Here is a 24,819-nt window from a genome sequence, read left to right as displayed (position 1 = left end):
GCTTTATTTTATTTCTTTATATCTGTTCTCAGTAAAGTCTGGTCATGCAACTACTCACGCAGGATATTCAGGCACTCTGCTCTTGAAGAAAGGCAGGTCTTTGCAGTACTCGTTGTACAGCCACTTGACCTTGAAGTGTAGGTTCATGTAATCTGCACTCTTGCACAAACGATTTTTTTCATGCTCTGAGAGAAAGAATAAAGCAGAAAAATCCATGTTAATTTCTCTCCTAGTATTTAAGCTAGTGTCCACCTGCAATTAACACAGATCTATTGTGCATACAGAGGCATTGACCCAGAGGCTAACACACACCCTCACAGACTTGCTGAGTGCACTTGGTGGTTTAATTACTCAGTCACAACGTTGGGTTGGGCTATGAAAAGTTGTCATATCAAATATGACAACTGAAAACTGAGTATGACTTTTCAGGCTTCAGGCATAATTTGGAAAATAAATTTAAATAATAGGTCATCGTTAATCTAACGAGTCTTCAGTGCTTTGACAAGACTTCAGAAGCTCAGTGTATCACTGACTCGCACTCACCCTCCATTGCATACTTCATATCCTGAGCAAACAGGTTCCACATCACTTCAGCACTGATTTTACCCACGTTGAGCTCCTGGGGAAATCTTGTTGGAGGAGAGAAGGAGTAAAGGCTTATTGTATATGCGCTCAGAGAGAGAAGGTTTATGAAACTGAGCAAGCAGAGCCTGAAAGTTTACTTTTAGAGGTACTAAGAGAAACTGTGGAGACTGAAATGTCATTAAAAGTGAAATTAACACAAAGGACTTACTGGTTTAGGCAGGGAGTATAGGAGTTCTTGTCTTCCTCGATAATGGAGACAATAAGTGTAATGAGTTTGGACCAAAAATCCAGATTCTTGATGCTGGGTCCCTGCTCTTCTGGAGGCACGACACCCTGTTTGGCCTGAAAAAGCAGCGATACAATCAGAGTCACAATAAAAGTCTACACAGACTTTTTATGGGAAGTTTAGCCTGCTTTTCATTTCAGCGATCGGTACCTCTGGCAACAAATGTCCACCTGAGTCATGCATGTAAATGTATTCTGCTAGAGTTTTTGAAACCAAACCATGTCTGTTTTTCGAACAATCATCATGATATAACATTTAGACCATACTGCACACACCAACAGCTACTCACAAAAAACATGTGTATTTATTTACCTGTGTGACCATTCAGTAATGTGAAGTCTATTAATGGCAGTTTGTATTGACAGAGACAGAGAGACTTTCCGTGTTGTTAATTCAACAACTCGTACATATTCAACATGTGCTGCTCAAACAGACTCAGAACATCGACTGTCTGGACGACTTCTTTGAAATAGCAAGAGACGTGCTGAAAGAATAAAAACAAACAAAAAAAAGCCGAGCACCGCAGGGGTTGAAGAGTGAAGAATGATCTTGTAGAGATTCCAACAAAATATAGCAACGTCCCTGAGGATTAAATGTTTTATTCAAAGGAGGAAAAAAACACTTATTTGAAATTCACAAGGGATTCTGAACAGGGCTGACACTTTAATGAGGAAAGAAAGAAAGCTCTAGAAATCCCTGTTAAAAATCCGATGCAGGAGTGACGGATGGAAGAGCCTGGCCTACATAGACTGAGAGGATTCACCACACACACAAATGCACAGTATGTGCAAGCATAATACTGCCAACACTGAGATGATATAGAAATCAAGCAATGAAGGTAAACTAAAAATCATTTAGTACCAACACCTCCACTACCACACAAGTTTTAAATGATTTATTAGGAAAGTAAATCAATTATTAAACATCTAAAAATTTAAGTTCAATACTTTTTGGCACTGAGGACACGATACAGAGTGGCAGATTATCAATTAACATTTTTTTTCTTTTATTAGGGTACTATTTCTTCCACTTGGAACTATTTTATTCACATGGCCTTTGGCCATACTATACTTAATTACGGTCGTCCCAATAAAGTAACCTGAAATTGAAAAATTTTGAGACGAGAGAAAGAGTGAAAGAGAGACAGACATTCACTCACACCTACACAGATCTTCAATAAATTGCTGCTTCTTACCGGGTCTGTCTGGTACTCGCGGCTGTACAGCTCATGACAGTTATTAAAGATGTACTCGTAGGTGGAGTTGAGACAGGCTTTGACACAATCCTTCACTACCTGGCTGGCTCTAGGTGGTGACTGGAGCTCTTGGACCTGGACACACACACACAAAAGAAAGTGACAGTTTAATTAGGCAAGTGCACAAACTGACATTAACTCACCAAATTATGGCACTTTAGATTTGCCTTCATGTTCATCTTGATTAGAAAGACAAACAGAACATGATTACATTTTAAGATTAATATTTTAAACACCGAATGTGTAAAATTTGCTTTTCATATTATTTTTTCTTTGACATACGAAGAGAAAAGAAGTAACGGTACCTTCATTCTGAAGAAAGTGATACTGGTGAGCAGGTCCACTGTGGACTTCAGATCCTGCAGCCTCTCTGGACTGCTGGCAGGGAAATTGTTCTGCAGTCAGACGGGAAAGAGAAAAATACAGTGACTTGCCATCCATCCTTGTCCAATGTGTGTTTGTGTGTGTTTGAGTCTGTGGGCATGATTCAACAAGCCAACATAATTTCCCAATACTTGTTACTGCGTGGAGTGTTTCCTGAATGTGTCATGTGTGCATGTTTCAGAGGAGCTGTCACTCTCATTAACACATCCGCCTGCTTTGTTTTTACTGTTTCTCACAAAGAGAAAGATGAGGAAGAAAGAAAAGAGAGGTAATGTAGAGAAAAAAGACAGGAGGTGGGTTGATGTTCTACCATACAGTTTGATTATCCAGAAGATGGCATCTGTTATAAACGTTTCAAGGATAATATGTTTGTGCAAATGTGCAAACAGTTAAGATCTTACTCGGTACATGGACAGGTCAATCCTCAGAGAGTTGTGAAGCTGGTCGAGAAGCTTGACAAATCGCTCTTTCTGTGGGTATTACAACACATGCACACACATAACAGACACACCACACTGCTTGTTATATACTACAAAGGCCCAGACGTTCAGTGCCAGGATAACAAATGAGAATATAATATAGTAATAAATTATGATTGCAACAACAAAAAAAAACATTTTTTCTTACAAGAAAATCCTCAGAGTTTGGTCTAATGAACTGTGGCACCTGCTGCATTTATTGACTCTACTGAATGGTTCTGTTGTGACTCACCCCAAAGTTAGAAGCAGCAAAGCGGTCGGAGGCAGAGACGTTGTTAGTTGCCTGGGTGGTGTGAGCGTAGTAGGCATTGATGTTAGCCAGTAGGGTGCTCATCACTGCAGGCACACCTGGGCACATGTACTTAGATGACAGGCAGGCAAAGTGACTGCAAAAGAGGCGACAGACGGGTAAGCACAGCTTACAGAGAGCTAGATGCATGAAAAGAACCAACAATGCATGCAAACACGCTGGGTCTTTTAAAAAAAATAATGAGTCAGACTGTCGGATGGTTACATACGTCATGGCCTGGTAGATGGACTCCACTCCATAACGCATGGCAAACTCATCTACAATCTCCTGGGGAGTCTCCTCAAAATAGACCTTCCATGCATCATCACCTTTCGCATCAGGGATCTTCACCACGCCAGTGTTTTGGATATCTGTCACATAGTGAAAGAGGTTCTACAGAGAGGAAAATAAGACAGAGTTAGACAGAGAAATGAAGGCGGTATGTGGAGAAGAGAGTGAGAGGAAACAGGGAAGAGAAGGCAAATAAATAAGTAGAGACTGTAGGTTCAAACTGAGAAGTGCTGAATAGTTATTAAGAGCTTTGTCATGTTTGCTCTGACCTGAGCGCTAATATATCTCTCTCAGTTGTAATAAAAGTTTCTAGCAGAAGTTTCATTGTACAAAAAACAGAGCAGATTACATCCTTTGACCTGATTATATTTAAATGGCTGTGCTTCATGAATAGCTATTAAACTACATCATGAACCCAACACAAGATGCTGTCTCGACTACTCAGTATAAACCATTAAGCTGCTGTAAAACATTCAGAGTTGGCTACATAGTTTATGGCCACTTATGTGCAGCAATAACGACGGTCATTTGTCTGTTAAGGTTCAGCTAATATGCTTTGTTGAGTAATGGGCCGAGTAATGACTCCATACAAGGCTGTGATTGGTCTACAATCAATCAGCAGAGTTTTAATGCACAGAGCCAGACTCGAAATGTGTCTGACCTCTGGAAGTGGTCAAACTAAGTATTAACTGAGGTTCAGTTTGGATCGGATCCATTATGGAACTGAACATCAGTCAAGTAAATTAACCTGCTTGGCACGGCTCATTAGGGTGACTTTGCACACTGATGCACAGACACACACAGTGGTTAGGAAAAGCACTATAACCCTAAAGTGAAAGTGACAATGCGTTAATCAAAAAAGCCTACAATAAAGACTGAAGAGGCTGTTACCCTTATAGATAAGTGGTGTGGAGATGTATACATGTAGAAATAGAGGTATAAGTAAAGGCTCATAAAATACGCCAGTATCTCAAAACAGTATTTAAGTACAGCTCTTGAATAGATGTATTTTTATTACTTTTGTCCACACAAACACACACACTGAGCTTACTTCATGCAAACAGGTGTACTGAACGTGATAGGGGGCGACCGTCTCCTCTCCTTTGATCTCTACATTAATGTGCATGCGGATAGCTCCAGACACAGCTGATTTGTCTGTCCGCTTGTCTGTGAAGAGACACAACACACACAGCAACACAGTTACCCGACATGCTGCTGAAAACATTTAAATCAAAGAAGTTAGGTCAGTCAGCTGCAAGGTGAGGTAAACCGATCGTGGCAGTAATAAGTATAAATGACGTGGGCTGAATAATTCAACTGACCCAGATTGTACCAGACGTCCATCTCTCCGCTCAGAGTGCGGACCTCGATGATAGTCTGACCAAGGAAGTCATCTGACTCCCTCTTGAACTTTTGCTTCACACGAGACTTGATATCGTCGTCCTCATCCCAAACTCGCACCTTGATGCGGTCTGAAGAGTTGTGACATTCACTGAACAGACAGAACGGGAGAGTGAGCCACAGCTACCAAATATAGGAGTTACACTGACGGTTGGCCAAGAAGAACAGATGAGTTACTATCATGACTCATTGAATATCAAGAGTGTAAAACAAAACAAGTCTAGTTACATTTTATTTAATCAGCAGAAAGCAGATAGAAAGGTTTAACTGCATCAGTGTGACAACTAGAGCTGGAAGGTTTAGTTGATTGACAGAAAATTAATTAACAACATTAATAATCAATTGTAATTAGCTACTTTTCTCTGTTTTCTATAATTATAAATTGAAAATCGTTTTTTTTTCTGTTGTTTGACCAAAACAATCAATTTGCAGATGTCACCTTAGGCTCTGAGAAATTATGATTAACATCTTCTTGATTAAGTCAATTCATTGGAAAAAAAATAGCCATCATGTTATCTGGTAATTACAACAATCATTATGTTCAGCTCTTAAAGATTTCACATATTTTTTCAAGAGGTCTTGACTCACAAATTAAATGTCTCCTCCCAGACGGGGTTGAGGTTGCCGTAGATGGTCTTGGTTCTCTTCTTGGTCTTTCCCACTTGGACGGTGACGTAAGGGTCACTGGAACCGGTTTTATCCTTGGCTTGAAGACCCTGGGCACACAACACTGGGAAGAAGAAAAACAAATGGCAAGCTGGTCAGCTACTGAGTGTGTGCATGTGTTTGGATGCAAACAGATGTCTCTTAAATCGCCTGACCTGCTGCTCTACTGCCCCACAAACACCACCTGTGCTCTCTTCATACAAACACCAGCTTGTCTCTTTTTATAGACACAAACACCTGACATGTGCCATCTCCTCTGCCTTTGATGCTGACCGTGGAGGCCAGCTCCATTCAAAGCTACTGAACTAATTCGACTCTACTCTCACCTGTGATGCTGATCTTGGCTGACCACTTAGAGGTGCCATCGAGCACGCTCTGCTTGATCTGCTTCATGTGGGTGACGTGGGTGGCCTTGACGATGTTGAACACCTCCTGAATGAGTTCAAAGATCTCGGGTTTGTTTCTCTCTCGGATCTTCATGCGGTCTTTCAGAACCATGATGATGTTCTGGGTTCGGTCCTCCGCACCGTGTTTGGAGCTCTTCTCTGCTGCTCCTGGTTAGTGTGAATGTTACGATGAGAAACAAAAAGATTAGATGTGCAAAAGCTAATTTTCATGGAAGATATTTCTACAAGTTATAGAAAATTCGTAGCTGAGGTTTCAATTTGGAATACAAGCGAAGAGAAGAAGACTGCGTAGGCAATGAAAAACTTGGCCATATTTCATGAATGAGAGGCGGACATATTTGCAGAGCTATGAAATGCTGAGTAAAAGAGAGGTGGATGACAACAAAAGACAAATGGCTATCCTCTCAAGAAAACAAAAGAAGGAGGAGGAGGAGGAGGACTCTGTGCTTGGCATTGACAAATAGAGATAAGAGGAAATAGATGGACTCGATAGTTTACTATGATAAAAAAAAAACAGCAGCACAGACTCAGCAAGTCTAGAATATTAAGTAAGCAAGTAGTGCTCAGATTCTGTAAATAATTTATGGCCTCTGCACTATAAGACAGAAAAAATACAATACTCATTTAAAGGAAGAAAAAAACATTTTGGTAAATGTGCTCATTCACTTTCTTGCAAAAAAATGATCAACAACACTGACTCTCATGTCTGTATTAATAAATATGAAGCTAACCTGCTCTGTTGCAAAGGTAACAACATCTACCTACCAGCAACCAGCAACATTAAAGCTCACTAATTAATATGTTAAATCAAAGCAGCAACTTCTGCAGCTGTGAAGTTAAACTGATGCCTAAGTGCCAAAAACTGCAGTTCCTCAAATGACCACTTGAGTTGGCCACAAAACGAGTCAATAAACTAACTGTGTCCTGGCTGTAGCCTTGTATTTAATATACAAATATGAGAGTGGTCAAGTGTGTGTTGCTAAATTTAAATTAAATCATTATGTTTTTAATCCAGTCACTTATCAAAGCGTAAGGGTCTGAAGTAGGTCTAATGTTTTCCAACATTTCTCTTACTTTGCAGACAATCAGCGTTGAGTAGATCTTGGCACTTCTCGTGGCACTTGACTCCACACTCGGTACAGCGCATGCCCTGGCGTGCAATACCCCACAGCAGTCCCTCGCACTCGTAGCAGTAAGTGGGCGTGGTGGCTGTCCACACCTCAAAATTGTGTGGGGTGGTGCAGGAGATGGGATATATGAGGGCCTGGAGGGTCTTCTTGTAGACGTGACTCTTCTACAAGGGCGGAGCAGATAGATAGAGAGAGAGAAGTGCAGGGTCAGGATCAGCAGAGTGTTTTTGTCACAATATGAATTAATACTGTATTTGATCACCGACCAGTTCTTCGTTATGCAGCGTGCTGGACGTCAGGGCTGAGGTGATGCCAGCCTTCCTGGAGTTCTGGACCAAGGACTGAGCGTAAGAAGAGAGGAGCAGTCAGTTTCTCACAGCTCCCACCTCAATATCTTATTTCTTATCAAGAGAAATCTCAGAGCAGCCAATGAGGCAAGGTGTATTATTACTGTCTGTCTGGAAACGTTAGTCTGAATAGAGGTGACACCTGCAGAATTTATAGTGCCTCCTCTCATAAGAGTGATCAATTTGATGTTGGGACAAGAAAACTAGCAAACCTTCATGAGTTAAATGTTTTGATACACAGTGGTGTTGATGTTACTCACCATAGCCTGTGGCAGTGAGGAAAAGATGGGAGGAACAAAGGAGAGATTTAATATTAGAGAAGGGCAAGAAAGATTTCCACAGAGAATTAAAAACGCAAAAGATGTTGAGAAAAGATGTTTCATCAACATTAAAAGCATGGTGCAGGAATCGTACAAAGTAAACCTGGAGACTTTAAGTGCGAGGAAGGAAGTCAACCAGACTTGAGTATTTGATATCTGAATGAAAGAGCCTGTGATCACTGCTCATTCAGCCAGCACCCCACCCTGTCCGATCAATTACCAGAGACACTCTGACACATCGTGAGTGTGAGTGTGTGTGTGTGTGTGTGTGTGTGCATTCACCAAAGCGAAAGACAGAGAGAGGGTTGGGAAACAGCGGTGCACCTGCCTGTGACTGTCTGTCAGTGCTTTGTGACTGTTTATTAATGAAGTCCAGCTGTTTATTAATGAAGTATAATAATGTGTGCTAAGGGAAATGGTACGCTGAGCTTTGCCTAAAGTAGTTAAACTAGCCTCCGCTACAGGACATATTTTACATTAAAGAGAATAGTTTGACATTTTGACAGATACAATACGCTTATTTGCTTTCTTCTTTTCTTTCTTTCTCTCACTAACTCTCTGGGTATTTCCCAAAATGTCAGACTATTCCTTTAAAGCTTCTTTAAAGATTTCTCGTAAGGTAAAAAAGTGAAAATGCTGTCCAGACTGTGTAATAGTACGAGACACTCTAAGGACTTGTATGGATGAGTTACAGCTTTCCCCAGAGGATTTATATTCCCAACAGTCTCCTCTCTAATGAGGCAGCGTCTAGCAGACATCAGTGTCTGTCAGAGGAAACCTCTGGCCTTGCCTGTGGCCCTTTAGCCTTGCATCTTGCCCCGTCAGGCTGTAATAACAGGGAACTGTATCGTCTGTTAGTATTGGGCTATAAGACGAGAAAGAAGGAAGGAAAACAGGAGTAGGTTTAATAGATGAGAGTGCTGACTGCTGAGCTGAGTGATAGATAGACTCGGGAGATGTGAGACACTTAGTCAGGGGAATATAAAGAGATTAGTGCAGAAACTCACCAGATCTCTGACCAGAGGCATAGCTTTCCTCTTCCTGAGGTCTGGCATACTGTCAATGCTATACAGAGCGCCACCCATCCTGGAGACAAAACACGCACAGAGCAGGATTCAACAGCAGCTATTACTTCAGCCACAGTTGTTAACTAGAACCTGGACATGATGAATCAATTAGACAATAAATGCACTCAGACATAAAGGCCATGGGCTTGCCTTTTAGTTGGTAAGTTATAGATTTTCAATGTAGTAACAGCGTCACGGTTACTTACCCTGCTGATAAAAGCAGAGAGGCAATGCCAACACTTTCTCCTCTGGCCTGAGGGGAAAGAGAGAGATGGGATGGGAAAAAAGAGGCAAGCAGGGAGCCATTAGAGAGAGAGCATAGAATATTATGGTACTGTACATAGTGCTTTATATTCTTTATACAGAGAACAACAGAATCAAGAGAAGCTGTATGATGTTCCTGAGCAAAAGGCAGTATTTCATAGTGAATTTCTCTAGTAGCTGTATCCACATTGACTCCAAGTGTTCCCAGAATTCAAAAATGAATTATACAACAGTGATGCAATGGAAAAAGGAGGGAGATTGGGAGAGCGGTATAGTTAAGTTGTGCCTTTCCGAGTGAGTATTTTGATTACTGACATCAGCAGTGGCTTCTCTGTGTTTGAGAATCATAGTAAAAGTAGATTACAGCCAGATGGCCATCCGTGTAATCATTCTTCTAATTCTATCTGTTCTATTATTGAAAGACATGTTCTTTGTCTGGCTGCCTGTTCAAAGAATGGCAAGCAGCGTAGATACTCACGTCACACTTGCGCACAGGAATAGTCATGATTGGTATAAACGCCAGGCTTTTAAAATTACACTTAGCAGACTTACAGCCGCTTCCTACGTGTTTGTTTGGCTCACCGTAAACATCTATGAGCCGCACAGGATACACACAATATGAACTGGATTGATTAACACACTACCGGCCGCACCCACCTGAGCGTCGGCTCCAGCCATGGGTAATCAGAATGGACAACATGCAAATCGCTACGAGGATGGCAAACAACTGAAAAGAAAATAATGAAATGGCAAAACAGTACAAGGGGTAAACAAAAACTATCAAATAAACACAAGACAATATAATCCACAGCAATAACCAACTAATAACTAGGAAACATGGTGGACCAGGCAACAAAAGATAGAATAAACAACACAGTAACAGTAAGAGGACATGCAGGGACTGAGGCAACAAGTCACTGAGCTCAAATAGTAGACTAGTAAACCAAAGCAGTGCAACACCAGAGAGGACATATTACCGACTCATATGAGCTCATATGAATGCACACCTTTGAGCACAAAGAAACACACACAGGCTGTACCTCTTGCAGCTGTAGTCGTACTCTGCTGAAAAGTCGAAGCCAGTTGGCTTTGGCTCTGGCAGGACCAGGTTCCATGATTTCCCTCTTTGGGAAACTAAAAGATTAAAGGTGGTACAACATTTTCAGAAAGTTATTCATGTGTGTTTCATTATACAGTGATTATGGCAATAACTATAAGTGACTCATAATAGTAAACTTATTTAAGGGGCACTTCACAGATTTTGTAGACTGAGCATATTTTACTGAGTACTTCGCTGCCTGTGAAACTGTCCTTCTGAAGTCTGAGAGACAATATCAGTTAAACCAAGAACAAAACAATACCAGAAATACCAATAAACTTCATGATGTCTTAAGTTGCTTTGATCATTCTTTTCATTCTTTTCATGCAAGTCCTTCAATTTTGTGGAAGTGCAAGGCTAAATCACTGGAGAAGCCCTCGGAAGGGTAACATGAAGCTAGTCTCAAAGAAAAGTAGTCTGTTTGCTGACTCTTCCTCAGAGTCTCTTTCCTATGTTCATCTTTTAGATATTTGGCTGTGGTCGTTGTCTGTTGAATACTGTATGCACTTATTGTTACTTACTGTCAGATGAAATGTAGCTAAATGTAGCTGTTGAGAGTGTGTGAACAGTGTCTACCTTGGAACAGGCTCCTCTGGTTTCTCTTCAGGAGCTGGAGGAACACTCTCTGCTGCTGGAAGCTGCTTGGCGGGTCGAGATTCCTCCAGCAGCGCCTCAGACTTGGGCTCAGGCTCCAGAGGCTTGCTATCTGGAGCTGGGACCTGTGATGTAGTCGTGGGGGTGGATGCAGAGGTGGTAGACAGAGCTGGCTGGGAGGGTGCAAATGGAGGCTTGGTGGATTCTGCACTGAAAGGGGGAAACTTGTCATCCTGTGTGACTTGAGGTAGACCAGGAGCTGTGCTGGAGGGCTGGAGCTGATCATGGGCTTGCCGCTGCTGATGCAACGATGCCTGCTTCTCTAGCGGTGGCCTGGTGGAGGACAGACCATCAGACGGGGGCATCAGGGTAGGGGCAGTGCTTGTGGGTGTGGGAGTGTAGGGTGGCTCCTGGTCTTCGCTAAGTGTGCCGTCAAGTGCATACATTTCTTCATCTTCCTCATAAGGCATTTCCTCCTCATCTTCATAGTTGTACTCCCCTTCCTCCACGTACAGGTCACCCTCGTCTTCAGCATACAGCGCCCCTTCTTCCCCTCCATCTTTGAGGTAGCCTCCCTCATCGCTGTAGACGCCTTGGGGGTCCTCACCGTCCCAACCCGGGGAATCCTCTTTGCCGTAACTGACGGAGGAGTGGCAGGAGTGGTAGGAGTCGTTTTCATCGTAGAACTCGGAACCTCGCAAGCTCTCGCCGTCCTCAGGAACAAACTCCTCACTGAGCTGAGAGCTGCCTCGACTCAACTCGCCTGAAGAGGCGTAACGACTGTCTGTGGGACTGAAGGGAGGAGGACACAAACACCTGTTACATGAACACATCCACACAGGTTTATAGATAAACTAGAGGAGTTCCCACACTGAAAGTTTAGCTGTCACAGTGACACTTAAAAATTTGCCAAATTTTATGTGAATGTCCAATCAGTGTTGATGGTAGATGGTAGCCAAATGAAGCAATAAAGATCTCAGTGCCTGTAAAATCTGTTCCTCTGGGATGAGCACTGTCATTTTATACTTTCTTAGAGAAGAGTTAAATCTGAGGCAACTGGACTTTTTGGTTAGTTTAAAGTCTGTGAACTGAAGAACCCTCTTGGATGAGAGGTAAAACGTCTTCACAGATGTACAGTCAAGTCCAGCTGCCCCAGATTTAGCTCTTCTTAAAGAAAGCTGACCTGGATGATGGAGAACCTTCACACACTGTCATTTCACACGAACAGCGAACAATAAATGGTCAAATTGCAGGAATTTGCTTAGTGCCCAGTGGCTAGCTTAACTCAGTGGGCGTGGGCATCAGAAGCTAGTGTGCAATGCATCCTGTTACATGTAGGCGCTGCCAAGTAGGAGAACTCATCTTTCTCGATCTAGCACTTCAATTGACTGTTTACCATCAACACTGATTGGACATCCACATAAAATGTGGCAACTTTTCCTTTTAAGGAAATTGTGTTGGGGCCAGGGAGGGAGACAGCTAACCAATAGGAAAAGAGGAGTGAATTTAAACCAACCAATAAAAAAAACTCAGAGCAGGGTAGTGGGGGGATTAGGTTTGTGATGCATCTATGTAACTGCAAGGGGAATCATCTTTTTTCATAATGGGATACTAGTTCACACGCAAATTAATAGAGAAACACACACCATACAAGAAGATATGAATAGACCTATTCAAATGAAAGAGAGTGAACTTGGAGAGGTTGAGGGTAATTTATTACCCTGACAGAACAAAAACAGTTCCCTTTTTTTTCAGATAAATCAGTGAATAATATTTATTCACAGTGATGAATGAGGCTATTAGACACTGAGACAGACCATGAGAGATTTGAGACACATGCAAAAACAATTTCTTAGACGTACACACACACACACACACTTTATTGCTTCGTCTCTATTGATTACAGTGATGCTGGTTCAATAATGCATGGTGCAGGAGCAGTAAAGGAGTGAACTGTATTATGGCTTTGGGCTGTGAGCCAGAGGGAATACACAAGTGCGGGTGAATGGACACATAAACACTCAATCACGACACCCCTGTTTTCTATTCATCACTTATCTCACAATCTCTGTCTCATCCAACACAAAGACTGACACAGACAGTGACAAATGCTTGCATAATGTGTGAATCTAAATACATGTCTGCCCTTGTTCTTAGTAAAAAAAACACAAAAAAAAAACATGAAACTAAGATGAAAATGAACATAATCTGTCTTGGCCTCTCTGTTAGTGTCCCATTATTGGGCTGAAGGCCTCATGCTGTCTTACAAGTGGAAATTAAATGTGTATAATTACCACGTATGGGACGCCCAGAATAAGACAGGGCTCTTCTTAAACTCTAACATACAGGATGAAGCCGTAATAACAGGCTGTCGCGATAACAGATTCACACACACACACACACAGATTCACACAGGCTCTTCCACAAACTCCAACCAACAATTAACCTCTCTGTCTCTGGCTGTTACGAAACACCACACACAGACACGCATCTTGTCAATCTCTCGCCCACACACATAAACACAAAACAGCGCAGTACTTACAAGAGTTTAACAATGGTGAAGATGAGCATGATACACCATTTTGTGATACTAATTTGTGATTCTTCACCAGGAACACAGTAAATATAGATGCAGGACCAGTAGTTTTCTATAAAAAAGTATAGAATATACATATACAGAGATAGGGTAAGAGCGCATGCATGCAAGCACAGCGAGCGAGGAGGACGGGACAAGTCCACCACTGACGTCACAGCGAGACGGAGTCACAGGCCGGAGCAGGAGAAGGAAGAGGAGGAGGAGTTTGAAAGGAGGTACAGAGACCCACCTATCGGACAGTGAATGCCTACTGTCTAGAGAATACTGACGACTGGTGCGCCGGCTTGACCCTGAGCCTGAGTCGATATTGCTGCGCCCGTTGGTGGCCGAGTCTAAACTATCATAGCGTCTGGTAAGAGGAGCAGGAAGGGAGGTAGGGAGGAGGGGAGAGGTGGGAGAGGAGCATCAGTAGAGCTCAGTGCAAATCTTTCCAAGAAAGCTCTCACCAAACTAAACCTTTGCACTGCCCGGTTAAAGGATAGACTCACAGTTTTCCAAGCTTGTCTTAAAACAACAGTCAGATGTTCATGTGAACATTGAAGCTGTGAACATTTCTTGCTGTAATAATTCCTTCTGTCAATTTAAAGAATCCTTCCTGTTGGTCTCACAAAATAAGCAATGGTGGACAAGATTTAGGTTACTGTCTGTTTAGTCCTTTTTGTGTTACATGTCCAACATATTTCATACAAAAAAGTCAGGCTGAACAGGAGGAATGATTGCAGCAACCTGTTTCAATGCTCACATGAACATGTGATAATTTTTAGTAGACATACTTGAGAAATTGTGAACCTGTCCTTTAATTTCTGCACAAAGACTGAGACACTGAGGTTGAGCACTTCAAGATTTATGTTACCCATCTAAATCTAACCAAATCAAGACATCTGTTTCAGCTTTTCAAAGCAATGCTTTGAGTTTTTATCATCTGCCGCCTTGGAAAACATGTCCACAGAAGGTTCAGATATACTGTCATGTCCAGCAGTTCATTTATTTTTCTGCACAACAAGTCGTAGAGATCACATGGGATTTCTGATGCTCACACACTCAACATGCACACAAAGATGCAGACGCGCACACACGCATACTCACATGCACACACACACACACACAGAAAAGATAACCACAAGGGCCCACTTCATACACGACCTGTATACAAGAACTGTGTGCCCCAGCATGCTTGTATACACTGAGGCCAGGGTTATTCTCTAGAGGAGGAGAGCACAGTGGGACAGCATGTTACCATGTACATTACAGTGAAACAAAACAAGGCCACAGGGGCTTGGAGGCTGAATGCTAGACTTCAAATCGAGTCATTCACTAAGGAATACTTTAAGAAGAGAAGGGTGATATTGCATTTTCAACATTAAACAGTTTTGTTCTCTCTGTGTTTGTCTCTTCCTGTCTCACCAAAACAAAACCTTTCTCCCTGTTGTTGCTACATTCTGACAGCCCGTCATGGTAATCTCATAAAAGGGAAAACCAAGTCTCAGTTGTGGCTACGTAGAGGCTGTAGGGTGCTTGTTACCTCATGGCTCTGTGGTCGTAGTCCAGCTCATGGATTTCATCGTTGTAGGAGTGTCTGTAGTGCTGGTGCCTCATTGGATACTGGTGCATGGAAGCATTGGGCTGGGAGGTGGTGTAGTAGGGAGGCGGGATACTGTTACTGGTCTCACTGCGGTAGTCGCTGTCCCTGTCGTCCACAGCGCTGTCTGGATCCTCGTCTGTTCGCACAAAGACAGCGGGAGATCAGACAAAGCGATGAGGCGAGACAAGAAGAGGATGGTGGATCAGAATTGTGTTATTCAGTATTTGTGTAGTACATAATTCTGAGGTTGTTTACGTTTTAGCATCAAGTTTGGATTTAGGTCACCAGGCAAGGTATGAATCCCTGAACAGATGCTACTTTAAATTAATTCAGCAAATAAAAAACAAGTTATTGTGTTTTCCATAAAAATGGAAAGATGACAAAAACTTTGAAATCGGATGTAAATCTCTGTGTTGGAACCAAGCAGCAACTTTCATGGCTGTGAAGTGAAGCCAATGCAGAAGTGTCACAAAATGCAATTCCTCCAATGGCCACTTGAGGCTGGCTACAGAGCGAGTCAATCTCCATAAGTCCCCACGTTAAAAATGTCCAACTTCACAGCAGAAATAAACATAGAGGGAACCACTGTTCATGACAACTGTACTGAGACTGGATTTCTATTGAACTCACATAATTAACAGCGTTGCTGTGTTTTTGTTTTTTTGACAGGTTTGTTATCGGCTTGTTTGGGAACCCAGACATTGTTCAGATCCACTGATGATCCACGTCTTTGCTCATTTTTGGTTTAGCCGTGAGGCAGAAGAGATATAACTGCCTAGATGGCGACATCCAGAGCCACCACACTCTGAGCTTTACAACGGCTCTTCAGAAACCTATAGGCGACGGATACTACGTTCATTCTTTATACTATCAGTGCCATACTTTAAACATTTGTTAGTTCCCTTTATAGATACCTGATACTTTCTGATAGATAATTTACCACAACGAACATTAGCTATTTAATGTCATTTATGACTTATGTCTAATTCCAGTGTCTTTCCAGGAGATTTAATTGTAAATTAAAACCTAGATATTATAGAATATATGGTATATACATATTATATAATATTTGTGTTTAATATCTATGCACAGGCTAGTTCTGCCAGCCTGTATGTAGCCTGAGAGGCAAGACCCAGGGCAAAACATCAACGCTGCACTTGTCACAGTACACAGCACCAGTTGCTGCCACTCTATAATAAAGCAACTCAGCTGAGTATATCAACTTGGATCATCTATCATATGGACTGGGTAGCGGGACAAAAAGAACAATGTTCAGAGAGACTTAAGTAAAAATGAATCTATCTGAAAGCATAAAAGTGAAGGGGACACGCCCCAATCCCCAGTGGAGATTATACCTTGGGAAAAAAACATCAGTGTTAATTTTACTGTACTCAGTTTTAACAGGTTGACTTTTAATCCATCAGAAGAATGTGGATACGAGCTGTGAGGAAGTTTAGACAGGATGTGCAGAGAAAAAATATATTTTTGTGGCAGCTAATGGTCGCTGGGGAAAACTATACAAGGAGATCATTACATTAAATGAGACATGGACAATAAATACAGGATTAGTCCAAGTCAGCAGCAGAAGGGCATAAAAGAAACTTACTTTGCTGATCTCCCCATAGACTCCAATTACCTACAAGGAGATAAAGGGTTAGAAAAACCAAATTAGGTTTGGACCACAGATTACACAACACATCAGCAGACTACAAAGTCAGGTAAACAAACGTGTAAAGATCGGAAACCCTGAGGAATAATTATTTTTTAGCACAAGTAGATCAAAATCAGCTTTTGTGCAAATGCGGCTGTCGGGCTGCTAAGTAACAAAGAATAGAAAATACGCACATGCTGTTATCTCTGCACACACACAAGCATCATGCCACCAACCAACCCCTCTGTTCACAGATTTATCTGATACACTTATCCACCTGCTCCCTGTGTCATCATCACTAGACAGACAGACAGCAAGGCAGGGTGGCGTGTGTCTGACAACCCAGCGTATGTCAGTTCACATTCATCGCACATCTAGCACCTATAAGTCACTCGAGTGTTCAGACAGGCTTGCATGCATGATTCGTCACATCAGCTTCCCTCCCGCCTTCCTTCCATGCTTTGCTTCATCTATCAGCCTCATTTCGACCTCCTGTCTAGTCCAGTTCTCAGTTCCTAGTCAGCGCGAGTCGGGAGAGGAAAAAGAGGTGACATAAAAAGGACACAGCAGGAGACAGAGCAGGAGGAGGTGGGCGTTTGACACTCACAGCACTGTGTGGTTGGTGCATGTAGTGGTCGCTCCTGTTCTTCTTGATAGGCATACTGAGAGGAAAAAAAAAACAACAACAAACATCTTAGGAGAAGAAAAAATCTCGACTCTGGCAATTCTGCTGTAGGGTGTAATTAGAGAGAGTATGCAAGATAAAGAAATAGTTGGAACGGAAACAGAGATTGGGAAATATAGGTGGCAGATGGTGCAGAGAGAGTTCTGTGAATCTTACATCTTGATCCCTCATGGCATTTAGTTGTTCAAGTTTCTTGGCCCAGTATCTGGCCTCTTCCTCTGGAATGTCTGCAGCACACAACACAAACACTCAACATGTTTCTCTACTCAGCACATCAAATAGCACATCATTGTCTGCCAACTGCTGTTTGCAAGGACTTTCAATCTAAAGAAACAGCCCTTGAGGTAGTGTTAGTGGTGTACTAATCGAAGGTAGTAATAGCAGCAGCACCATTAGTAGGACAAGCAGTACTAGATGTTGTACCAGTAGAAATAATGATAGTGGTTGAGACAAAAGTACTAAATGCTAGCTCCAGTGGAAACTGAAACAAACCAGACAGGATAAACACAGCTATGGAGTAAGGTCAAACCTAGCGGCAGTTCAAAGCGGGTGTCGAGCAGCAGCCGGTGAAAGGTTGGGTCTTTGGTTCCACAGATCTCATTTTCAGCCATGATCGCATTGGAGTCAAGGGTCAGCCACTGACCCGGACCCTCCTGGAAAAGATAGAGGGAGAAGAGGGGCTGAGTAATATGACTGCAATCATACCTAGCGCATGATAAATATGCCTTTTGGTCATTCGTCCACATCTCAGTTTTTTTTTCCAACAATATAAAAATTCTAATATAAAGTAAGTGAAAACAACCCCTAAAATGACACCTTGTCATTTCTACATTTGTGTTTGTAGACGGATTTAAAACCTGAGATACAATAAGTGAGCCTTAGAGGTTCTGGTAGACGTACTTTTGAGCATTAGAGAGACTCAGGCAAGCAGTTTCCCTCTGTCTCCAGTATTTGCACTGAGGTAATCACCTCCAGGCTAAGGCTTTATACTTGACCGATCTTCTCACTCTGGGCAAGAAAGCCAATAAGCATATTTCCCAAAACTATTCCTTTATATGAAAAAGAAGCCTCCTACAATAGCCCCCCCAAAAGTTATCACAACTAAAAATCATCAGCCACCTTCCAGCCAAACACATATTTATCCTCAGTTCCTGACAGAAATCTGACAGAGAACCACTCGCTCCAACATCTCAAAATAAAGCCCATTACGTCATCTTAGTATATCATATAATTAAGGGGTTTATTAACCAGCTCCTGCACAAACATAACAAGCCTGAATGTGAAATGTATTATTTATTATGCCAATTACAGTATATTTCACAAAGGCATCAGGAGCTGTGCTGTATTATGGATTCATTATTTTGATTCTTTTAATAATGGCATGAATTCAACACTGACTGGAGTACTGGTGTACAAGTGTAGCCAATAAAATCAAATGCTGGGAAACAGCTGAGCCAGAGAGTGAGGGAGCGTACCTCGTTGGACTGCCGGATGCTGCGCAGGGGGATCCATAAGGTGCCCACCATGGTGTCCCAGATCAGCCCTTTATTCCACACCTCCACTGTTAGGCCCAGATCCAGGCGGTTTATTTCGCTGCTCGCCAGAAAGAGGAAGCGGCAGATTGAGAGAAAGAGCAATGAGTTAGGAAAAAGCAAATGAATGAGGGTAAATTAATGTATATTAATGATGTGTAATAATGCGGAGAGAGTTGAGTGGAGACAGACGCATCACTGCACAAAGGGGTTTCAGCGAAAATACAGTCTATGAAATAAGGAGCTGTGCTTAAATCCAGTGATGGATATGCACTGTGATTCAATCTGCTGAGGGAAATGAGTCATTCAGCATGAAGATGGAAGGAGCAGGTGATTGTCAACTAGGCTGCCGGCAGGATATCAGAGACAGCACAGACAACAGCAGAGATCTATCTATATTTCTGTATGACAAACAAAAATGAACTCTGTGCCTCCTGTTTCCATCAAGCAACACTCATATGCAGTCCATATAGCCAATATATAGTCCAGCTATGATTTGTAAACTGATTACAAATCTGACTGGCAGATTATCAGCTCGCTAAGCATCCCTCAATGTCCAATAGTACCTCTTCTCAAGCTCCCTTTTTGCTGTCTCAAGTGAATCAAAACCTAATAATAGCCACAGTATTGATATGAAAATGCATCTTTCTGTTTCCCTGGGAGTCAAAGAAATAAACTGGCAAAAAGCTGAATGATGCTTCACACAAGGGGAAAGAGAGGAGATGGCAACTCGTATTTATCTGTTGTATTTGGCTGTTTTATTTGTATTCAGTCAGCTTTTTAGAGTTATGAGGTATAATAATGAGCCCTGGAGAAACCCTCTACACTGTGTGTGTGTGAACTCTGCTGGAGCAGCTCAAACATCACAGGTGTTATGGCATCCCTCAGTCTTCAAAGGAAGAGAGACAGAGAGGGAGCAAGAGGGCAAAAATAACTCCTCTTAGGAAGTATAAATGTTACAGCTGACCCTGCTGCCCTGCGTTGCACAACATCTCTGTGCTGAAGAATTGAGCCACCAGGGAGACCTCTCAGTTCATGTGAATTAACACTATTCCTTATTCATTTGAGAGTATATATTTTTGTGGACCTACCAACTAATATTCATACTTTTTTTATGAACTACAGTTTGTCAAACACAACTTACGACCATAATTTTTGTAAGAGCAAACCCTAAACTCTAAAGTGCCTTTAGGTTTAAAGAGATTTCTTCTCTCATTTAATATTACTTTTACTCTTTAAGAGTGAAATGTTATGTTCAAACTAAAAAAAACATTGTGCTCAAAAGTCAGATCTATGGGGAGAGTAAGAAAAGAGCTTCAAAGAGAGCACGCTCCAACAACAACATTGACACAATGGACAATTTAAAAAAAGATACATATTGATTCAGCAAAACTAGACGTATCTTTGTTATTCTATGTATTCTTGTTTGTAAAATCTTGGTGCCTCTGTTACCCACAAGGTAAGTTGGTTGTGCTTTGCTAGTAGTGGCTAATATAGCCGACCTGCTTGCCTCAGTCTGAGATGAGCGAGCTACAGCGGTCTTGTAAACTCACTTCTGTCTAACTTGACTTGTAATCTTCAGCGTTTGACTTAAGTGACATCGCTTGAGGCACTTTAACACAGATCGCTCTAGGCACAAAAAGTTTTATACAACTTTCTGTCACACATGCACTCCCACACTTCATGGCTTAACATTTTAATTAATCTAATGGCTCCTTTCTTGATCACATAAATTTTAATAGTCTGTCTGTATCTTATTTGCCTATGAGCATTTCTCTGCCGCCTGCCTAACTTTGATGGGACGGATGTAAGGAGAATCGATGGTCTGCCTTTGGGATTGTCTGGAAAAGACCCATAAAACCACAACCATAACTTTGTGGGTCCAAGGGAAAGGCTCATTACACAGCAGGTGCTCTTTAAAAGAAGAAGACAGTGAGAGGAAAACGTAAAAGAGGAGGAAGAAAAGTGTGTGAATGTAGTAAGAAATCGTGAGTCAAAATTTGTTTTGGCAGTGACTTTCCTCCAATTAGGCAACATTATCCAATCGATTTTACAGAAGAAGACAGCGGCTTAAAGAGGAAAAGACATGCTGAGATAAAAGGATGCAGAAGATGTGAGAAAGGGCACGAAGCACTCACAACATAAAATCCTGCTCCCAGCATGGCTGACTGCCACGCACAGCGATGGTTGTGCTCTTAACATTCTGCACCTTCAGGGTCACGTATGTGTTAAATTTCTCTGCAAAAAGTAAAATATGAATAACATTAGTCATGCTACAGTGTGTGTGTGTTCATAGAAAACAACCTGAATCAGTTAAAATAAGTAAAAACGGGTCACAGGTCACAACTCACCTTGGGGTCCATCAAGCTTGGCTTTCTTCACTGCAAGGAAATTGAGAAAACAAACAAGACATTAGATAAAAAAATTTGAATTTGCAAACAAACATGCTAACAAGACAGTTTTTATGGAGCAGATATAAAATTCTGTGGTTTCTTCCCCTCTCTCGATCCAGACAGGCCTCTGCCTGTAGCTCATGTGTATGAAAGTATGCTTGGCTGATGATTGACAGGCGCCTGGCATTTGAGAGAAAAGAGGAGAGTGCTGTTTTTTTTACAGGCTGGGACTCCTCTGTCCTCTTTGGGCAGAATGCCATGCTCTCAATATGAAAGACTGCATCCGATCAGCAGGAGATGTCAGGATCTCTGAGTCAGAGGGCCAGAAGGACAGTTTGTGCAGGTGAGAGTAAAAGGTGACACCAGGTAGGAGAGCAACCACATGCCTCGTCGTCTCTGAATGATGTGTGTGTGTGTATTCCTGCACGGCTGACAGCAGGAGGTGGTGGATAAAAGATGGACCAGTGCTGTTTTTTGTCTAACACAATAGACGAGGCTCTGCTGTGGTGCACCACCATGCAGGGACCTCTGAAGGTACCAGACTGACTTTTAAAACCAATGACGTCAAAAGCCTATTCATTATTCATTCAATCCGGCACCCCGCCGATGCCCACCATCCCCATGTTCAGCAGTGAGGTATTAATATTCAGAGCTCTGTTTTTTTCATCCCTGCTGATTGCTTCTTTTCACTGATGTTACATTTTAGGAAAGAAATGCAAGGAATAATTTAAAAATCAATCTAATTGGAACAACACAAGTACGTATGCTTGACTTTATAATGTATGACCTACAGTCCAACTCTCTGTAATAGAAAACAAAAAAAATAAACACTCCTTGTTATTAAATCAATCATTTTTAGGGTAGGAAAAGTGATGCTGACAAAGAAAGTCAGTTTTTCTTAGTCAGTGACAGCAGATCAAGCATGATAATCATTGTGAACAAATTGGCTTCTAAAAATAGTCACCCCAGGAAAGCCTTGGGACAACACTTAAATATTGGTCGGATTCATGAGGGAGGCACCGGAGTAAGTGGCCTGGTGGAGCGTGTGCTTCCCTTTCCTGATATTTTGTAGCTGCTGACAAGGCAGTCACGCCTAAGGGGTAAAGAGGGCTCTCTTCCATGGAAGCACTGAATATACATTTAAAAATGATATACATTTCAAATGAGTAATTTCTTTGCTTTGAAATGATAATAAATGACAGATGCCTTGTCCAACACTGTCTTGTATACGCTCCATACCATAAGCCAGTCACTGGTTCTCTCTCACTCTCTCTCCATCACTCACTCCTACAAGCTCCCCCTGCCATGTGGCGAGTATGCACGTGTGCTCCCTTTCTATCTCTTTCTCTTGTGCTCCATTAATCTCTCTGTGCAGCCGGATGCGGGCAGAGCGAGCTGCATCCCCAACACTAAAAATAACCACTTCAGTGTGACAGGGGTGGGGGGTGCCGGGAAAGGGGTGTGTGAGTGTGGGGGTGGGGAGGGGGTTACTTACAGCTCACAGGCATACGACTAAACCAGCATCGCTGCAGATACAGCACATAGCGGGAAGGAGTGAAGGGGAGTAAAAGAGGGAGTGTGATATATTTTCTGCAAACCCTCAACAGAAAATGTTGAGTATCTGCCACGGCAATTACAGAATTCCATTTTCTCTTTCTTTGCTGGGCAAAATTGGACAAATACATTCACTCGTGCCCCGGTGTCAAGAAGCTAAAGCGGCATTTTATTTCCTGAGGTTTTCCAATAAAAAGGTTTCAAAGAGCCCCACACTTTGGAACAATTATACTGACACCAGCAACATGTCAGTATAATCCTGAAGACTGGAAGGTAGTGGAAAAAAAAATATCTAAAGATTATGACAAAAAAGAGAGAAATGACTCAAGTGCACAATTATGTGAAAGGTCATTACAGCATGTCCCTCTGTGCTCACTCTCTGCCGGATAAAATGTAATCACACACCTGCAGTATACCTTTAGGCGTATATCTATAATGGTGATTACGTAGAGTTTGACAGTCAGTATCGACTGAATACTGCATTCATACAGACTAATTAAAACACATAAAGACATGTGCAGACTTTCAGTATAGGTGCAGTATATACTGTATGGATTTCAAGGCTTTATCTAATGATACATGTGGCATTGGACTTATCCACAGAATATGAATGCAGCATTAGTCATTACTACAGTAACACAGCAGTGTGTTTGAAATGGTAATAAGACAAAGAACTAGCCAAGGACGATTGGTACTAAATTCTATGAATTTTTAATGTTGGACTTTTTGACTTCTTGAGCAAAAAATCTTTCCTAATGACCAGAATGCATATGTAAAAAGTTTTAAATAGATGTTTGGATGGTACCTTCATAAAAGAAGGTGACACTAATGAGGATGTGTCTCTGTTCTAAAGTTATATTGCGTGAATTGGCATCTGGCTACTGAAGGTGACAGTTAGAGGATGGTTAACAGGTCTGAATATGCTTATTCAGCTTCTATCATTTCAAAGGCTACATATAACATACAGAGACATGGAAGTAAACACACATCTCTCTCCAGGCAATGCCACATCACTGCTACTGCAATGTTTTTTTAAGCCCAACTCATGTTACCATGCAGCTCAAGGTAAACAGCCATGCGCACAAACCCTTTCCATTTTTTCATTCTTTTCACAGCCACCTTGAGAAAAACATATAATATCAATATGAACCTAGCTGCAGGCCTGTGTAGAAACTAATGAGAAAATGCCAGCAGAGACCTAAAACACCAGTGGGGTTGCTATGCCAACACAGCTTCAGGACATAAAGGGACCGACAACGAGCCTGAATCTCAATCCTGACATCTGTGCAATCAGCTCTAGCGCTGGTGTCAACAGTATAGCAGCCTCTTCATAAACACTACAGGCCTGCTCTGACATCTCTGAAGAAGAAGCCCTTCCATCTTTCCTTCGCGGCTCCCTGATAAATCAGACACCATATTTATCAAGTGTCTCAGAGTAGGGAATGAGCTCAAACTGGCTCAAAGGTCAGAGTTCATGTTGCAAATTTTGTTCCTAATTTTAGGAGTTATTAAGGAGTTGTTATTAACTCACACCAATTCATTAAGGAGAGGAGAGCTGCAGATCTGCTTAAACCTGTCAGTTTTTGAATGTATGCTATGTATTATGGTGCTGTAACAACATGAATTTCATTTTACAGTGTGAAATAATAAATAATAACCCTAAAAAGTGGGTAATTCTAAAACTTTAAGCACAATACGAAGGACAGGAATGAATGACAGGATTGTTGAGTGGTTTTAACTTTTGGCTGACTATGTGAGATCTGGCCTGGGGCTGGCCAGAGGTTATTGAGAAGGTTACAGGAGATCCTCGGGATAATGGTATTTCACTCCATAGACATTTACACAATCCACCTACGCCAATTTCATTTTAAATAGTCTGACAGCAAGAGAGATTTGGTTCATTAGACAAAGTAGTTTTAAAAGTTTTAACAAATGGAACGTCTTCAGTCCTTTCTCTAACTT

General features: G+C 41.8%; 1 protein-coding gene across 11 annotated transcripts in view; it reads right to left on the bottom strand.

The window, feature by feature from the left end:
* Nucleotides 1–24,819, bottom strand: part of unc13a (unc-13 homolog A (C. elegans)) — a 51,613-nt gene that overhangs the window by 15,535 nt on the left and 11,259 nt on the right. For 7 of the 11 annotated variants that reach the window (XM_027289901.1, XM_019269637.2, XM_019269638.2 and 4 more), the window contains exons 2-29: nt 21,262–21,291; nt 21,049–21,148; nt 18,854–18,971; nt 17,908–18,031; nt 17,535–17,605; nt 17,301–17,355; nt 16,649–16,678; nt 14,983–15,178; nt 13,690–13,809; nt 10,847–11,656; nt 10,212–10,305; nt 9,114–9,160; nt 8,848–8,926; nt 7,781–7,786; nt 7,440–7,514; nt 7,118–7,337; nt 5,963–6,190; nt 5,559–5,700; nt 4,892–5,061; nt 4,621–4,736; nt 3,508–3,671; nt 3,222–3,375; nt 2,912–2,980; nt 2,432–2,521; nt 2,067–2,201; nt 794–927; nt 544–629; nt 59–185 (exon numbers count right to left, since the gene is read on the bottom strand). In XM_027289901.1, coding sequence (XP_027145702.1) covers nt 59–185; nt 544–629; nt 794–927; nt 2,067–2,201; nt 2,432–2,521; nt 2,912–2,980; nt 3,222–3,375; nt 3,508–3,671; nt 4,621–4,736; nt 4,892–5,061; nt 5,559–5,700; nt 5,963–6,190; nt 7,118–7,337; nt 7,440–7,514; nt 7,781–7,786; nt 8,848–8,926; nt 9,114–9,160; nt 10,212–10,305; nt 10,847–11,656; nt 13,690–13,809; nt 14,983–15,178; nt 16,649–16,678; nt 17,301–17,355; nt 17,535–17,605; nt 17,908–18,031; nt 18,854–18,971; nt 21,049–21,148; nt 21,262–21,291 — 3,790 coding nt within the window. The remainder of the gene's footprint in view (nt 1–58; nt 186–543; nt 630–793; nt 928–2,066; nt 2,202–2,431; nt 2,522–2,911; nt 2,981–3,221; nt 3,376–3,507; nt 3,672–4,620; nt 4,737–4,891; nt 5,062–5,558; nt 5,701–5,962; nt 6,191–7,117; nt 7,338–7,439; nt 7,515–7,780; nt 7,787–8,847; nt 8,927–9,113; nt 9,161–10,211; nt 10,306–10,846; nt 11,657–13,689; nt 13,810–14,982; nt 15,179–16,648; nt 16,679–17,300; nt 17,356–17,534; nt 17,606–17,907; nt 18,032–18,853; nt 18,972–21,048; nt 21,149–21,261; nt 21,292–24,819) is intronic. The other 4 variants (XM_019269644.2, XM_019269646.2, XM_019269645.2 and 1 more) reach the window with 1 other exon arrangement.

Source organism: Larimichthys crocea, chromosome XVII (genome assembly GCF_000972845.2).
Source record: "Larimichthys crocea isolate SSNF chromosome XVII, L_crocea_2.0, whole genome shotgun sequence".
Lineage (NCBI taxonomy): Eukaryota > Metazoa > Chordata > Actinopteri > Sciaenidae > Larimichthys > Larimichthys crocea.
This window is presented reverse-complemented; position numbering and strand designations above follow the sequence as displayed.